A 19,361-nucleotide genomic window follows, 5' to 3' on the forward strand; every position below is an offset into this window, starting at 1 on the left:
AGACAGATGTTTGTGCTCAAAGCATGGCATTTATTAATAACCGTGTAAACTGAGAGCAGCAACAACACTTTGGTGGAGCAGGCAGAGAGAGAGATCAGCTTAGATCTTGTTGAAGGCAGCAACATCTACAGACTGGACCTGAAACACAAGAAAAACAATGTCAACAATCAACATAATTGTGAGAAAACATTTTGAATTGAATATAAATCACGATGGTTCTAATAGCATTTCTATAAAATGTATTCTATGACAAGAATGAAACATTTCATTACAGAATAGTTGGAAATCCCCTGTGAACCTTTCTTCCGTTATTAACCGCTTGAACCTAAGCATAACCCTAAACCTAGGGTGACATTCTGTGACAATAACCGATCTACAAGCTCACACTGCAGTGTGAGGTGGTGTGAGCTTGTAGATCAGCCATTTTCACCGATGAGGGAAAAGTGATTGTTACAGCCAGGTGTCTCCCAGGGTTTCCCAAACATAAGAGCCATTAATAATAAAGTATAATTTATTTATTCTTAAATACATTTCCCTTTTCTTTAATTGTGCCATCATTTCATATGGAGGTGGTGGAATTAAGGCCACTCAACCTCCTCAGATCATGAAGGACATTTTCTGTATCCTGCTAGCACGGCCACACATCTGAAGTGGAGGCAGATGGGCAGTCCAAGTACAGGAAGCTTAAATACATACAAGTCATTTTGGCTTCGTTTGACAGTACAGTGGAGAGTAGAAGGGGAATGGAGGGAGGGAGGGGGTAAGGAAAATGTATACTTTTGTCGAGTTGAGACATTATAAGCTGTTTTTGTTAGCGTCGCGGTCTTTGAGGCGCCGGCTACACAGAGCTGGATATTTCTGAAGCTAGACATTTTTTTATGCGTTTGGGGCTTGCAGCCACACAAAGCTGGATATTTTGGCTGCGAAGCTGGATATTTTTGAAACCGGATAAATAAGTGGAGAAATTGAAACATTATCTGATTCACTGGATCTGTGTAGACAGGGAACCCGGATATCTCTGAAGACTTTACTGTGTGTGTGCTTGTTAGACCTAGATATCTTTGTCGTGTGGACCTGTGGATATTTTTCTATGTGGATATCTGAAAAAACGGAATATATGAAATATCCAGCTCCGTGTGGACCTAGATATTTTTCTATGTGGATATCTGAAAAAACGGAATATATGAAATATCCAGCTCCGTGTGGACCTAGATATTTTTCTATGTGGATATCTGAAAAAACAGGGATATATGAAATATCCAGCTCCGTGTAGCCATGGCCTTAGTCTGCACAAAGGTGTGTGTACTTACATAGTCCTCGAACTTGGTGATCTCCTCCTCCAGCAGGTCTGTGCCGACCTTGTCATCTTCAACCACGCAGCCGATCTGCAGCTTCTTGATGCCGTAGCCCACAGGGACCAGCTTGGAGGCCCCCCACAGGAGGCCGTCAGCCACCACCGAGCGCACACACTTCTCCAGCTCCGCCATGTCCGTCTCATCATCCCACTGGTAGAGAGAGAGAGGATAAAGACTAAATACGTTAGGCCTATTTTATTCCTTTATTCAGGCCAATCATCACATCTTTCAATATCCAACAACCAAAATCCCACAAACCGATGAGCACTAATCCACTGACAATATTTTTATCCCACGGTTTTGCAACCCATTGTCTCACCCAGTGCCAACTACCTAACCTGTAGTCCTGGTTTCCGCTCTCCCCCTGCCGCGCCAGGGGAATTTGGGAGCACCTGGCTGGCTAGGGGGAGGTAGTGTAGAAACCAGGACTACTGCATGTTTTTGTGAGGGCATCTACCCTAGGAGACACGGGGAGAACATGCCAACTCCACACAGAAAGGCCCCATCGCCAGGGCCTTTCTGTGTGGAGTTACTTTTTCCCTTTCTCCTTGTGCAGTCGAACTCATCTGCTGCCTCCAACATGAACATCCTGCATGCACTGCTGCAACCCTTATCTAGACATTACCTGGCGGAGCTGTATGTGAGAAAGCAAATGTCAGAATCAGTGGGACTGGATATTTGACTTTACAGAGCCAGCTCCTATAGTACAAAGTCTGTGTAATGTTAGATTGAGCCCATGTTTAAATAGAGCAGGTCATCGTTTGGTGATTTCACACAGTTTAAGTCTACAATGCAAAAACTCTCACCCATCTGTAATCCTTCACTATTTTTACTACGCTACATCTTCTGTGACCTATGCACAATTTAAACTTTCAGACGTATACCTACAGTATATCCATAACAATACCTCATTCTTTTAAATTAACCTGGAAGAAATGGGTCTGTTTTTATTTTAAACCCATAAGAATTTCAGGTCAAATCGTTTTTTATTTGGACTTGACATGACAGGATTATTTTGTAATGTTACTGAATGATCAATTATCGTATGAAAGATGCAGTTTAGGGGACCAGTTGGATCAGCTGATGTTATCCAACAGTGGTGTTGAGTTATATTAATTAAAGGGAGTAACATTTACACAGCAATTATGATAAGTATTTGATGGTTAGAATACTAGATCTTCAACAGGGGGTCCATGGCCCCTAGGGGGTCCTTAGAATTACTACGGGGGCCGCTAAATCTTTGGGTGATAGGAACACTTTTTCCTCCCCCCCCCCCCCCCCGTAGTAGGAACGGCTGTGATGGCAAGCAGGTTTATCTATCGAGCACTGATCCATTTCCAGTTGCCGGCTGTCCCTGCTTAGAGTCCCTATCATTCACCGATGAGGAAAAAGTGATTGTTACAGCCAGGTGTCTCCCAGGGTTCCAGGTTTTCCCAAACATAAGAGCCATTAATAATAAAGTAAATTCTTAAATACATTTCCCTTTGTCTTTAATTGTGCCATCATTTCATATGGAGGTGGTGGAATTAAGGCCACTCAACCTCCTCAGATCATGAAGGACATTTTCTGTATCCTGCTAGCACGGCCGCACATCTGAAGTGGAGGCAGATGGGCAGTCCAAGTACAGGAAGCTTAAATACATACAAGTCATTTTGGCTTCATTTGACAGTACAGTGGAGAGTGAAAGGGGAATGGAGGGAGGGGGGGTAAGGAAAATGTATACTTTTATTGTCCAGTTGAGACATTATAAGCTGTTTTTGTTAGCGTCATGGTCTTGTGTTGAGATCGTTAAGCAAACATCCGTCGTCGACGACAGGGCCCCACCTTTTACTGAACTCTTTGGTTCCAACGCAGGCGTTGTAGCCACTACGTGGAAAGGTAGGGGGGGGAGGGGGGGCTGGGGGGGTCCCTGCTTAATAGCAGGTCAACTGTGGGGGGGAAATACTTACAGGCTTGACGTCCAGCAGGATAGAGGACTTGGCAATGAGGACGGGTTTGTTGGCCTTCTTGGCGGTGTAAGCGTCCACACGCTGCTGCTTGAGGCGCTCCGCCTCGGCATCCTCCTCTTCGTCACTGCCAAACAGGTCGATGTCATCATCATCATCACCGTTTGTTACCTTTACCTGCTGTACTGGGGCAGCCTGGGGAGAACGAGGAACTTTTTTTTATACTGTTGATAGATGTACTCATCAATGTTAAGACTGTACATACGTATATCCCTTCTTCAGGTGATAGATATGTTCATATTTACTAGTTATAGATTGTACACTTATATAAAATAGAAGCGTTAACCCAGTCAGACCAAGGGTATACGGCTATGATATTAGTACCTATTTATTTAATTTTTATTATTATGTTCAAAAATACATTTTAAGACTTAAAGGAGTAGTTCACCCCCAAAATGACTTTTTCTATTCATTACTCACACTATGGAGACTTGAGTTCAATAATATTTTTTTTTGTATTTGTCGCATTCCGAAGATTGATTCCGGATGGGGACCGAAAGCATTTGGGTCCCCATCCGGAATCAATGGGGGTAAAGTTATTGTAATCACATTTTTGTCTTAGGGATGAATCAAAAACCAAAAAATATTATTCAACTTAAGTCTCCATGATGTGAATAATCAATAGAAAAAATTAAATTTTGGGGGTGAACTACTCTTTTAAGACCTGCACACGTCCCGATACATATATAGTTGCTCTGACGGTTAGTTGTTCTCATTTTAAAGGCTGCTACTAAAGCCTACGTGTGTGTGTGTGTGCGTGTGTGTGTGTTCTACCTGTCACACAGGTATAAGGAGTATGCTGTGAAGACATTTTTTTTGAAAAAGCATTTGCCCTCGTGAACCTTTCAAAGTAGCATATCTGATCGGCATTATGCACTGGCGTATGCGCTGGCCACACAAATAGCCCGCCGATCATAGATTATAGTATGCCCTAAAAAAAAAGTCTAGAACACATTACTGACTAAAGCTCTATGTGGAACTGTAAACAAGATAAGGTCTTTTTTTTAGGCATTTCTCTGTGACCAACCTTGGTGCATGGGATCACTGCAGGTGTTGAGGGGCTCTTCTCCAACATGCCAACTCTGGCCTCCAGCTTCTGCATGCACGCCCTCATCTCCTCCACAACTGACAAGCACAGAACACCGCAGTTTAAGAAGAGCACGCGTATTTGTCAGTCGCATACGTGGTCACTGACCTAGTAGAGGTAAATTATTTATACACACACACCTTTGTGCAGACTGTGGTTCTCAATCTCCAGACTTTTCATGCGTGCGATCAATTCCGGATCTCCTCCGGCATGTGAGGAGGACTGTGGAAAAAAAAAAAAATTCATGAGTGTCAAATGTATGCCAGGGTTGGCCCAATGAGCAATGTTGTTTCTAGGGCTCAGATCCAGGCCAAGTCTGAGTGAAGATGTGGGGAAACACATGTAGTCACACAGGGAAGTACAAGCGTAAACACACCATGCAGGGCTGAGGATGGGATAAACACACATTATGGATGATTGACTTAGACTGAGCGCAAATGGCTGCAATTAAACGATTAATCACTTAAGCCCGATATACTTTGCCGTACAACGAATTGTGAAAACAGCTGATCTACAAGCTCACACAAGCTCATAGATGAGGTATTTTCAGTGTCAAGACAGACATGCAGGGCTGAGGATGGGATAAACACACATTATGGATGATTGACCTAGACTGAGCGCAAATGGCTGAAATTAAACGATTAATCACTTAAGCCTGATATACTTTGCCATACAACAAATTGTGAAAACAGCTGATCTACAAGCTCACACAAGCTCATAGATGAGGTATTTTCAGAGTCAGACAGAGAAAATGTTTGCCCATAATATCACACCCAAAATAGGGATGCAATGTTAATGAACAAATCAAAACAAACCCCAAATAAGAATTAAAAAACAATCTTGCTTTATCATAATCACAAATCCAGCATGCAAATTAACTCTGGGTTGAAAAGTCAGGTTCCAGGATCAATTGTTTGATGAGCATACACAGATCATCAACATCATCACACAATGCACAGATTGAACCAAAAAACACCGTGATTAGGTTTTAGGTGACCACCAGCGTATGAAGCTGATTTTATGTAAAACCACTGGGATCCGGTGATAAAGCGGCACAGTCCGTTACAGGCTAGTAGCAGCAGACACAGGCCGGCCAAACCGAACCAATCCCAGAGCTGGTCATCGGCCCCGGCCAAGCAGCATGCCCCGGCCCACACAGAGCGAGGAGCTTGTGTGCTCCAGGAGAAGACTTACGTTTCTGTGCCGGCGTTTCGGACGCTCTTTGGAAGCATGTGGGGCTGTCTTCCCCTGCACCCGTTCAGGTGGAGGGAGAGGCATGTGAGATTGCAGGGGGAAGACAGAAATACAAAAAGATCTGATGTTTTATACATCAACGCTAGGACACATTTAAGCCCAATTTGCACTTAAATCGTACAGCAGTGTCACTTGCAGGAGAAAAGTGATTTTCAAGGTTAACAATTATAATCTTATCTTGGTTTTCAGCTAGTGACACCGTTGTGCAATGAAGTATATATTTGGCTACTTGCTGCAGGAATACAGGCAGAGAACAGGAAACAGTGTAACCAAAAGAGCTAAGAGAAACTGTTACAGACAAATTGTAAAATCATGATAGCAGCCTTGACTGTTTTTATCAAGTTTTCACCTGGATTGGCTGATCAGGGACACCTGGACTCTGCAAGGATAACAAGTTTTGAGAAGTTGCAGGAAGAATGGAAACAGAATGCTATATGTGCCAAAAGATAGTGAATGCTTTTGTTCCAAACAGCAGCAGTGCAAATACTGTATATGCGATGACGAGGGAGGTCACAGTACAGTAAGCAGTAGGTAAGCATCGGTGAAATTAGATGAATGGTGTGGCCATCAATAATTCCTAATCCTGATTGCCATATTCAGCCAAACTATTCGAGTGAATATGATTTTAGTCATAAATGTGAAGCTCTAGCTTCTACACAGCACCTTTTCTCACACAAAAGCAAACAATTGTCAGCTTTGGGTTTATGAAGTTGTGAAATACAAGTCGGTATGCAGGTGAACATCAGCGGTGAGAAATGAGCCAGACAGACATAATGTTACACAAACTATGCCCTCTGATACCAGGTGACACTTGGCTTCTTCGTGGTCCAGGGTCCACTCACACTTAAAATGTTAAGTAACCACTCAGCATTTATTTTAACCCATTTAGACCTGGTGCCACCTCCTCTCATTATATTTGCTATACATATAGCACAGGGATTTACGCTAACGCTTGCCCGACTGCCCGGGGCAGGTAAATAAAGTGGTCGGGCAGGTGAAGTTTGCTACCAGGTTGCCCGACCGGCAAGTGCCCATTTTGAGTTACATAAAGAAGATGTTTCTTTAGCCTACTTGAACGCTAGAGTGTTCCGTCTATCTCTCTTGCTTGCACTCTCCCTCCCCCAGCCCCTCCCTCCCCCACACACACACCCCGAAGGAACATCGTGCAGTGGGATGGCTTGCTGCGACATGAGCTCCCATGAAAACCGCTATTCTACAAGCTCACGTTATGTTAAAAAATGACGTGCATCGGACATGATGAGCGCTCAGCTGCAGCCTGCAACGAATTAAAAGTGGCCATGACCCGAGGGCAAGTAGAACATGACCTGTACTTGTGCCTCTGAGACCTTAGTGTCAACCCCTGTAGCAACATCATTTATCATTTTTGGAATAAGAATTTGAAGGTTTTCAGAAACCTTAGGTTTAAAAGGCGTTTTTAGAATCGGCCTCAGGTCTAAATGGGTTAAATACACCCCAAATATTTTATGCAGATTTGAGTTTTGCGGGGCAATATGACAATCACCTACGCCACAAAGTATCATTATCCATGACAAAGGATGCAGTACAGTGTGAAAAGACAGGAGACTTTACAGCCATAGAAGCAGACATACTTCATAAGTGGTTTGGGACAGCCCAAACTTTTTTTGGTCATGGCCCGACAGTGCACTGAGAGTTTAAAAAGCAGGGACAGCTGCCAAATCACCTGACCGCAGTCCTCTCACTGCAACTCAGCTGAGCTCCTTAAATTAAGCGTCTGAAATGTCACACACGCAGCTGCTAGGAGACTAGTGAGTGAGCAATGCATAAGACAGACAACTGCTAAAAGGCCACCGACTAACGGGCAGGCCATGGGACATAAAGCATGGAGCAGTGCCATGCAGACAAGCGTGCCATTTCCAAGATGGCCCCTAGTTCCAACAGCAGCCATGAAACTATCTATAATATCATTTATCCATGTTTATATTAATTGTACAACAATTGACCCAAAGGATAGGGCCAGTTGCATTTTGCAGATACAAAAATGATGTGGCCATTTTGTAATTTTTTTAGTAGCTCATTCTATAAATTATAGAATTTCAAAAACCTATTACAAAAAGTCAGAGAGCTGTACTGTTGCTTTGGTCCATGTGATCCATCATTGCGATCAATTTGTAATTGTTCCTAGAACACATTTACAAGCAATGACACATTTTTCGATCTGTCCCAGCTCAGGTGCATTGCTGTGTTTACATTCCGAATGCATCCACCCTCACTTCATGAAGTTGTTCCAGGAAGAATTACTATGCCAAGTTCATCACAATGATGAATTACACTGACCAACACAACAGTACGGCTCTGGGACTAGTTTCAAAACGTTTTGGGCTGTTATTTTGTTTTGTCCAAGTTGGCCCATATCTATCATTTGTAAAGAGGAGAAATGCAGTTTTTGGGCTCCGACTTCAAAGGCCGTATTGACAATAAGAAGAATTACACTGACCGTATATGCTATAAATGAATAAACTAAGATTGAGGCCATTTCAGGAGCATGACATGTATTCTTACCTGTGGACCGTTGGCTCCCTCGTAGAAGCGCCTCTCAGCTTCATCGTAGCGAGTCTTGTCAAACCAGATGGTCTCCGTGGCGAGGCACTGCAGTCCACTCATGTTGTTACTGACAAGGGAAGACCCACAAAGTGAGAAATTGGTATTACAAAAAAAATTGAATACTGAATACATTTAGAAGCCAATGCATATAAAGCATCTATTAATACATAGACTTCAAACTCAATTATGAGCCAGAGCAACCACCACAGCGCAATAGTGACAAGGCGTAGCTTAATTAGATGCTGGCCTATGATGATGACCATTATTATACAGCTTACGATCCAAACAGCCATGCAGAGCCAAAGACAAGATTGCGGTGGGAATAGGAGAGACAAATCAAAGCATGATGCACAACATAAATCCAAATTTAACTTTTCCAAAAGCAACCATCACATTGAACTGTTTTTTTGTAATGACACCGGATTGAACATTGTAAAATATTGTTGGTGAGTGTAGTCCCATTCCCAATGATAATTTTGTAAAAAGAATATCACACACTGACCATTCCATGCATGCATACACATTTAGACGGCAAGAACTGGGGCATCTTTATGGTTACTTAACATTTCCTATGGTCAAAAATAACAGTTAAAAAGAATCAGAAAGTGCCTTGAAAACAGGCGCTTCTCTCACGTTACACTTATTTTTATGGATTACTGCAGCAGTCAGGAATCTATCTCAGTGAAAAAGAGTTGCCATGTCTGCGAACTCTGGATTAAGTAGAACAAAAGACTGGTCATTGCCAACCAACAGTCTCCCAGAGTGTTACTCAACTGTATGGACATGTAACCCAGAGGACACTCTACATTATAAAGTTACACTGCCACATTTTGTCCCCTGAATCAGAGCCAAGATAAATAGAACAGGAACCGTCCTGCACTAGAAATGTTTGTTCATGACAAACAAATCAGAATTAAAAAATAAAATCAATGATCAAACCCAAACAATCGTTAGCATACTGTAGATTAAAAGGAGCCAAACAAAAGTGCAGACAGACAAAAATAAAATGGTTAACATTATCACCACAGTAAAGAAAATAGATATAATAAATCACAACAGAAAACAAAACCAGACAGAATTCAAACAGGTCTCTCCCATTCCCTGTTTCATACTTGTCCCATTTGGGTCTGACGATGAATTCCGTCTCGGAGTGGCCCCTCTTCCTCCGGTATGGCCCCCGGCTTCCCTTGCCCTCCGTTTCAGAGGTCGTGCGGTTGCGGCCCCTGCCGCCCTGGCGGCGGTGGGTGCCAGGGGACTTTGCAACGGTGACGACGCGGACCGGGACCTCCTGGTCCCCGTCAGGCTGCTTGGAGCGCTGGAAGGTCATGCTGCGGTTATAGGAGCCCCTGTGCCCTGGGCTCTTGGGCGAGGATGACAGTGCCGCGCTGTTGGCCAGCCTGCGCTGGTAGTTGCTCTCGGCCTGCTCGTAGGTGCTGCGGTGGTACCAGCCATTGCCCGGGCTCTGGCCATAGGAGCCGGCCGCCTCGAAGGAACTCCCCAGCCTCTCCTCCTCTGCCCCAGAGCCCTGGCTCTCCGAGTGGTTGGAGCGCGTTCGGGTTCTTCTCCTGCCAAATTGGAGATCATCGCCGTTCAGGTTGCGCTTCTCCAGAGTGGGGCCGTTGCCCTGCCTGACCCTGATGGGTATAGCAGTCTGGGGGGCTCCTCCAAGCTGGCGGTTTGGCCCAGTTTGATCCATTGCTTACTTAAAGGGATCTCTTCTCTACTCAAGCTTGTGTAACATATAAGAGGAGAGAAGGAAAGAAGCAACAGGTAGAAGCTAGGCCATTAGTTCAACGTTAGTTATCATGGTGAAATCGCTGGTTAGAGCCTAGAGGGGAAATGAGATGGTGTTCTCTGAAACAGGAGCAGTTCTATTGGTGATAATAGAAATGCGGGTCAATGTGGGCTTGAAATGTTTTGATCTAGGGCTGGGCAACAGATTATTATATTGATAATATTGTGATAGACTAAATATCGTCTGGGATTTTCAATCTTATATTGTGATATGACACAATGGGTGCGTTTATATGCATATTCAGAATGGCATTCAGAATGAACTTATTCTGAATAGAGCTTCATACCCAAACGTTTACATGGGACCTGAATACAAGTATCACTCATTCCACTGTCGTTTACATGACCAAAGGATTCATTCGGAATAGAACTTTGGGCATGCGCAAAGTAGGCCTACTTCAGGTCGGAGAGGGGGGGGCGGCAGTTCAGACAGCAGTTCATTCCGAATGGAGCGTTTATATGACAAATGTATCCTGATTGAAACGGCATAAACCACCTCTTCAGACCAGAATGAAAATTCATTCGGGTCAGACCGGAATGGCCATTCCTAAACGTTTATATGAGCATTTCTATTCTGAATGAGCAGTCATTCCGAATATAAGTGGAATACATCTGTGCATATAAACGCACCCAGTTTGTCCTTTGCAGGTGGCCTTTTTTTTAATTGAGAAAGTAAAAGTAGGCAGATGTGCGTTGAGCCTGTAGATTGGTTTCAAAATGTTTGACAAAAAAAAAAAAAGTATTCATTATCATCAAAATATCGATAGAGGTCAAAGATATTGTGATAATATATATATATTTTTTGCAAGAATTCAAACTTAGCTTGGCATATTTAATTGAGGTTTGTAAAAGGAAAAAAGGATTGTATTAAATAAAATGCAGCATAACGAATCTCATTATTCTCCAGGCTTCCAGGTTGACGGTTCATGAGATCTGTGTTCAATCTAACACTTTCAGAAGCAAACAGAACAAACATGGCAAAAAAATACAATGGCAAACATGGCTTTGTATTAATCACACGCACGCCTGATGAAAAAACAAGAAATTAGGTTATGTGTAAAACGCCTGATGAAAAAACAAGAAATTAGGTTATGTGTAAAAAAAAAAAAAAAAAGCGCAACTTATCCAACAATTAAAACTGTTGGGCTCACCTTTGTTTTGGCATGTTGTTGGATAATGTATACTGAAATCCAAAAATGTGCATTGTGCAATTCATATAATTTACATTATGAGATGTAACATTATCAAGAACACCTACTGTAGCACCTTGGGTGGGAAACAGAAAATATAGAAACTGCTGGATGAGCAAAAAGTCACTTTCGCTGTCAAGCAAATCTATCTGAAACAGCCAAATCAACAGATACACATTTACATAAATGAATGCTCGATCACCTGCTGTGTCAGTGAATAATATCCACCCTCAGTGGTGTAAAGTAACTATTAAGTACATTCACTCAACTTGAAATGGACATTCTGCATTCTGAGAACTTTTACTTTTGGTACTTTAAGTATATTTTGATACCAAAACTTTTGTAGTTTTACTCAAAAAGTGCATTTTGAATTCCAGAAGTTTAATTAGTTTGTCTACATTGCATTATTGATACTTTTACTTGAGTAAAGAATGTGAGTACTTTCCCCACCACTGTGTCTGTGTGAAAGCAACAATAACTTATAAAACTCACATTATTTAGTGTAGTGCTAGTGACTAGTGCTATTGGAAAGGGAAGCTGATGAGTGATGATGCAGCCTTTTTAACCCAATCCCCAGTGGAGAGAGAGAGACAATACACGTGAAACATTTTGTCAGATAGCCGGGTAAACCGATTTTAAAAGTTTTCATAAACATGCCCGCTAACGAACGAAAATTATTTGATATAGTTATTTAATTGACAGAGATGCATTTGCCATGCATTCCCGTCTGTTATTCGCAGAGACGGAAAACTTCAACTTCAAGTTTGACAGCTTATGTTACACGAACTTGTTGTTCAAGAAAGCCACGTGGCGCAAAAAGTCGCACATTTCAAAAGCTTTTTTCGGGTTTCAAAAGCAACACGTATGTTTATCATACACCCCGTGCTGAAAAATACAAGTTTACTCGACTTACTTTTGGTTTTAATCGACGTTTACACAGCGGTGTGATGCCTGTTGGCTGCTCTCAGCTTTAATCCGATGGACGAAGAGAACAAGCACACGGACGGGCCGTTAGCATGTCTCCCTAAAATAGAGGGGGCTGGCTTGTTTTATTGAATTTATATCTGTAATACTAGTATTTATGAAGATTGCAATTGTTGAATAAACACGTCAAAAATACATTACTATGTATGAATTAGTGAAACATGTATGAGGGCAACATGTTTTTGCTGCCGATTTTCAGCTTCATCTAAAAAAGAAAATGGTATGGTCCAGTTTTGACAAACTTCATTTCCCATAATTCCCAAGAGCGTATGTATACATGCAGAACTGGTGAGAAGAGTTTTAATTGTTGTTTCTAGTTTCTTGCTACTAGTTTATTTAGGTTATGTTTGCACCATGCTGTTGTTCTTGTGGCCTTCTATGAATTTATTTACATTAATACAATATAGTTGCGTGCGTGATGTCTCACACAATAGACTACTTTGTGTATTAAGCAGTCCTTATCACGCCCTAACATGATGTTATTTCAGCTGCTTTTATAAGTTTTTGTTACGGAAGTTTTGAACTGAAGTAGCCTACTGATTTGATTTGATTTGATTTGATCACTGAGGTTTGAATTAAATTATCTTGCCCCATTGGCCCGTAGAGGGCAGTGTAAGGCCCACTGGCTCAGATTTGCCCAGCATCAGATAGAATAACAAATGACACATAAACATAATCAATCAATTCATCTATAATATCTATGAATACACTTTCAATTCAGATGCAATATTCGCTTAGTAGCCTATTTATACAAAACAGATTATGAAGAATCCTACTAATGTATTGCATAATTAACTTTAAAACTAAGATTTCGAGTCCACATAACATCTCAAAACAGATTTATTTAAAATAATTGGTTCCCAGCTAGATTTCAGTCCATTCAAATGTAAAAAATAGTTACATTGGCAACATCACAAGTAGACTAGGTTAATTACTGTTGACCTATTGTATGGAATCAGAATAGACTGATAATTATCTGTATTCCATAGGTCACTAGTAATTAGCAGCTGCTGAACAGCAGAGAAATGTCATATTTTTCACGCCTGAAATTGTTATTGTGCAATACTTGTCTCGCTGAAGCTGAAGAGTGAAGGGTAACAAGAGTTTTCTTATTAAAAGTTTAATCCATCTACATTTGTTCTTAAAGGGGAAAACCACCCATTTTCAAAGTAGGCCTACAATGTGTGATGTCATCAAGTTGTACTTTACAATACAAACCCCAAAATCAATCCTCCAGTTCTAGGAAACACAGAAGGGGGGGGGGACTTTTTTTCTATTTCCACACAACTCCTCTAAGGTATATTAATAATGACACAGTTCAATATTGAAAATGGGTGGTCTTCCCCTTTCAGTTCAATTACTTTTTCTTTTTTTTCTGTCATACTGGATGCAGGGAAAATGCAACCGTAACAGACTAGGTTTTTTAACTGAACTGGTCACGATAAGAATCTTGCTTTAACCGATATTAGTATGGTGTTAATGAACAGAACATTCCCTTGCCAATAAGGACATGCCTGTACCTGTATTTAAATTTGATATATTTACAGGCACGGGCATGTAAGACATGTAAGTCAGGCCATAATGAACCAACGGCTATGCACTGGAGTTCAGGCATGAATATCTCTCTAAGTGCCGATCACCGTGAGAAAAGTGAAAGCATGGTTGAAATCTTTGCTATTACCACCACAAATGGTGTATTGGAGCATTTAACATGCTCACGATATGAAATGTTTGGGAGAAGATTGCCTGGAGCATAGTTGAGGAAGGCAATTGTTGTGTTTGACACCATTTTAATCGACATACTTTAGATAGATACCTTTATTATCCAAGGGGGAAATTCAGTACTTTAGATAGAGCACTGGTCCTCAAAGTGTGGTCGAGGCCTGGGGACCCCCAGGGGTCCTTGAAGGGGTCCGGGGTCGCCAGAAAAATGAGGAATAGTTTTAAACCCTTAAGACCTACTTTACTTTTCTGACTTGAAAGTAGACAATCTTTCAAGCTCACGCCTGCTGCATTCTTGAAACATGGTGAAAAATCTTAAACAATCTTGACAAAGTCTTCTGATGGAAAGTCTTTTCAAAGTCTTTTCCACAGCCAAATACATGTCTAGTATCTGGTGACATGTACAGGTCATAGTCCAAGGGGCAGGATAGACAGACTGAAGTTCACGTGCGGTGTGCGAGTTGGTGGGCAAAAGTATAAGAATACAGCATTGCTCTCACTTCCCTTAACAGCTTCTGCAGATGAACTTTAAGCAATATATTGTACTGTACACATAAGTGCTATCATGGCATGGGCATGTTATAGGAGCAAACAGTGCAATACTGTGACAATGAATGTTGAAAAGAATGCCAAGAAAAAAAGAAATGAAAGAAAGTTGGAGCAGCTCTAAAATGTGACTCATAGCTATTCAACCCTTTTTGGAACATACATTTACATTACATGATTTATAGCGTTTCAGTAGTTTATACATATGAAGTTCATCATATGAAGTTTATTTGATAGTTAACTTGTCTTGAATAGGCTATAAATAAATTACAGCTTGCAGATGATGCCAAAGGCCATATGTTTATATAGACATACTATTAAATAGACCTGTTGTGTAGGGCTGTCACAATTATTACATAATCGTCTAATCGTGATTATTTGACATTATCGCAATTATTTTGTCATAATCGTCATAATCGTGAATGTTGAAAAATGTCAGAAATAGTGGAAATAGCAGCTCTACAAGCTTACAACGCGTCGCATCGCGACGCGTTGTGAGCTTGTAGATCGGCTATTTCCACTACCAATGTTATTTTTTAAGTAGTAAGTTGTCAAATGTCAGTAATGTATTTGTATATTTAGGTTATGTGTCATATCTACCATTATGCAACTTCAAAGCCTAAAAGCCAAACAGAAATGTAATTATCAACGACAAATACACAATTAAATCGTTAATCGCCAATTATTTGAGTGACAATTAATCGTCATGTAAAATGTCATATCGTGACAGCCCTACTGTTGTGATCCTAGAGCTATCCTGTACTGTAGTGGGGTGGTGGCTGGTCTCTCAGTTGATTTACCCCTTCTGCAAGCAAGCACACGCTCAGAGAAGAAGATGACAACAGGATTGTCACAAGGCATGTTCTGAAATGTATGAAGCACATACACGTGGCCAGAAGATATGAGTCATGACTCATGACTGATAGAGCTAACATATAGGACAGGAACTGACTTGTGATAAAGAGAAAGATACATGCTGTACGCACATTATCTATATGATAATGTTCAAGTAGATGAGTTGTAGGCCTACTTATCAACAGCGACTTCCTGTATGTTTGGGCCTGCAGTATCTACTGTAATATAAAACAGTGTCACAAGCATATCTACATAGCTACTAAATGTATTCAGTAACTGACTTATTTTATGTGAATATAGTTCAGCACTGACACAGGGGTGCGGTTCAAACCGCCAATTGTTGGTCTGTTAGAAAGAAAGTGTATTCTCAATCCTGAATATAATCACTTTTTACGACAAATCCAATTATGGAAACATTATATTGATGTTTATATTCATGTAGTGTTTGTTATCCTGGCTTGTTAAGCCACTGAATTGATTGCCTTTCACACCTTTTTGAATAGTTTTTGTGAATACCCGAAGTTTCACTATATGCATGACATCTGACTCTCACCAACTGAAATGTCTTGATATTTTAATATTAAAGGTGGATGACTGTCTAAGCCAGGGCTGGACTGGGACATAAATTCGGCCCTGACATCTTGGCCCACAACCGGCGCGAACCGAACAAACATAGAAGATCTACAATGGCCAATCATGTGATGTCTCTCTGCTCTGTGGGCCAGTGCTACTGAAGGATTGTCCCGCTCCACTTAAAGGACAACTCCTCCCTAGAACACTTCTAGGCTCATTTTCCTACTTGTGTTGATCCCAAATGACTGTCCATTGGGTCTATTAGGCAGAAATGCCCCTGTTGTCCAGTTTCCCCAGCAGAACCCAGCAGATGTCATAGCATAGAGTGGAGCCTATAAGCCTATCGCTTTTACTCTATTTGTTGTGGTCAAAAGTGATTTTATTTTTCATGAATGTCTTACTATTTTTCATTACAAACACATCCATGCCTTGGTTGTACCACACAAGCCACCACAATCTCATAAATCATGTTTTGGGGTGAGCATTCGGCACAGGTGCCAATCAAAGTGACTGTAATGGCCTATCACAGGGCATCTTTTCCGGGACTTGGCAAAACCCACAAGAGAATAACATCTGTTTAGCAGAGTGTGAGGGCTTGTGTGGGACAACAATGACATGGATGTGTTTGTAATATCAACTAGTACCACATTCATGAAAAATAAAAACACATTTGACTACAACAAATAGTGTAAAATCGATAGGCTTATAGCCTCCACTCTATGCTATGACAGCTGCTGGGTTCTGCTGGGGAACTGGACAACAGGGGCATTTCTGCCTAATAGACCCAATGGACAGTCTTTTGGGATCAATATAAGTAAGAAAATGAGCCTAGAAGTGTTCTAGGGAGGAGTTGTCCTTAAGTACCATGCATAGTAGTACATAAGTACCGCAGGAATACACAAGAAAAGGAGGGTGAGAGAGATTTGGTCCGTTTCATCCGTGTCACGTACGGTCTGTCTCTCAGTACGTAATACTCCGGATGATTTAGGTCCGTACACGGACCCTTACGTACAGCACCCAACTGGACGGACTGAACGTACAAGATGTATCCGTAGCAAGAAGTACCCGCGGCCACCGTTGTCAATCGTAGGTGCAGTAGTGAGGAAAATTACTTTTCCTCTGCGCTATGACAGCAGTTCTCAAACTGTGTCCCAATGGGAAATATATTGTATCAAGAAACGGGAAAAAAGGAACGTCGCAACCACGTGAAGAGGAGCTCTCAGAATGATTGTGTGGCTCCTAAAGCAGAAGAACACTGTAGGTGAACAGCATATTAACCTTTTGATGCAGTATTCTCCACTTGGATGCCAGTCTGAAAATCTGATCCCTCTCTTGGTAATTGCTTTACAGTTGCCCCACATTTTGTCCACAGAAGACCCGCTAACTTGAGAAATCTATAGTCAGATCACACCTGCAACAGCCAACCCCCTCACACTTTTTGACAGGAATTCCAGATAATTATGGTAACTATACATTTGGCAAATGTGCCCAATGTAGTAAATGTAGACCTTTCTATCACCCTGTTACTGGTAAATGTTTTACAATCAAGTGTGCATTGAATTAGTTGTACCTCCAGAAAATATTTTTTATGAAGTGTGTGTGTGTGTGTGTGTGTGTGTGTGTGTGTGTGTGTGTGTGTGTGTGTGTGTGTGTGTGTGTGTGTGTGTGTGTGCGTGCGTGTGTGTGTGCGCGTGCGTGCGTGCGTGTGTGTGTGGGGGGGGGGGGGGGGGACAGAATCTCAGAGCACAGGAGTGATATCAGAACCACATGTTTGAAGTGTCTCTTCATCAAAATATATTGAACAGGTCAAATTGCCCCCCCAGAGGAGGTGACATACAGTAGTAGTGTGTTGACACTACTACTCCTCAGAGGAGAGGGATTTTGGATCTCCGCACTAAGGGCCTAAATGAATCCCTCGATATCAGACCGTTCCTGTAACCTGTCATTCTTGCTTTCTTTCTATTAATGGGTCCCCATTTTTGCCTGTGTCACATCCCATGACATGGGTTGGATATTTGGTTTTAGCCTACCTTTAAAAATAGCATAACTGCATTTGTGATCTTGCACCCCTCCCCACCTCCTTTTTTCTCTCCCGTCTCCCTCCCTCCTCTGTCATGGCCCCCACCGACCGACCGCATTACCAATGGCAATTTTAATATAGCTGCTCAGTCTTTCAGTCTAAGATTGTCAATGTCAGAGGCAGAGCTGTCATCTGGCTTGATTGTAGACACGTGTGTGTGACTGCATGAGGGTTGTCATCTTATATTACAGGAGACGAGGTTAAACTGTGGAAATGTGGAATTTCATGCCGAAATACCATGCCTAATTCACTTCGATAGTAAGTAACAGTAATGTTTAAACAACAGTTTTAGTCAGCAGGTACTGTATATACTGTATGATTCAAGTTTATTACTGGTAGTGGAGTTATGGCAAGTTAATTAAACTAACTTTTATCAAGTAATGGTATGCGGTCAGAGGGAAACAAATCCCGGGCTATATAGACCGCACCCTGCCTTGCAGAGTCTTAGAATAATTAAACTATCTTTTATCAAGCAACCATAATTAATTACAGACCTTTCTTTAAAAACAAGATGGCGAAAGCATATAAGTCCCTATATTGTGCGGTCACCACAATATATCGAAGTCTCTACCCTACCTAACCTCAGTAAAACTAACGCTGGTGAATGCTAACCTGGTGAAATGCTAACCTGCCGACGCTGGTGAATGCTAACCTGTTTTCGGATTGGGGATGTTTCGGAATGGAAACCCGCCCCCGGCCAATGTGTTGTCTACATAATGTCTAACCATCTTACCAGGCTTGGACTTTCCTATTAAACTCAGTTTACTGTACCAACTCCAATTTACGAGGTCAAATTGCTGGCAATGCCTACTGCAATGGTCTTTGTCATAGACATAATGCCAGTACTGCAGTGGACTCTCTGTCATAGACATGGACACCTCATTGGCCACTGGACCGCACGTCAACGCCACCCCCATATTATGTTAGGCAGCTTGCCATAATTCCAACAATAAGAAATAATGCTTGAGTTGTATGCAGTATACCAGAGTTTCCGTTTTATCTACTGTATGTAAGATCAGGTTTTTTGGTATGAACACACACACACACACATTTTGTATTTACCCAAGTATCCTAATATCATAACAAAACTACATCTGTCATTTTTAAACAATCTGTTGAGAATTCAGTGAGTTGTGATGGAGCCCTGATCCTGTCATGCTTCAACAGACATACACATGCGGCATGCATGCATTAGGGCAGTGGTTCTCAACCTTCTCAGGCCAAGACCCCCAAAATAATCATATTTTAACTGGGGACCCCCCCACCCTGACGAGCACTAAGAGTTGAGACATTACATTTTGCATAACACGGTTCTATTGTGAAAATAGCAGA

At 41.7% G+C, this 19,361-nt stretch overlaps 1 protein-coding gene across 3 annotated transcripts; it reads right to left on the reverse strand.

Annotated features, from left to right (window-relative positions):
• Positions 1-5: 5 nt before the first annotated feature.
• Positions 6-12,293, reverse strand: LOC308285932 (elongation factor 1-delta-like). 3 transcript variants are annotated; one of them, XM_080726867.1, is made up of 10 exons: positions 12,183-12,293; positions 9,398-10,014; positions 8,244-8,352; positions 6,052-6,081; positions 5,643-5,696; positions 4,589-4,670; positions 4,389-4,486; positions 3,305-3,496; positions 1,311-1,505; positions 6-138 (listed from the first exon to the last, which is right to left on the reverse strand). In XM_080726867.1, the coding sequence occupies exons 2-10, from the start codon at positions 9,979-9,981 to the stop codon at positions 100-102; spliced, it is 1,383 nt and encodes a 460-aa protein (XP_080582993.1). In that variant the 5' UTR covers positions 9,982-10,014; positions 12,183-12,293; the 3' UTR covers positions 6-99. The 3 variants fall into 3 exon arrangements, with proteins under 3 accessions (XP_080582993.1, XP_080582994.1, XP_080582995.1); XM_080726868.1 differs by lacking the exon at positions 6,052-6,081; XM_080726869.1 differs by lacking the exons at positions 5,643-5,696; positions 6,052-6,081.
• Positions 12,294-19,361: the final 7,068 nt, after the last annotated feature.

Source organism: Nannobrachium achirus, assembly GCF_963921795.1.
Source record: "Nannobrachium achirus genome assembly, chromosome: 5".
Classification (NCBI taxonomy): Eukaryota; Metazoa; Chordata; class Actinopteri; order Myctophiformes; family Myctophidae; genus Nannobrachium; species Nannobrachium achirus.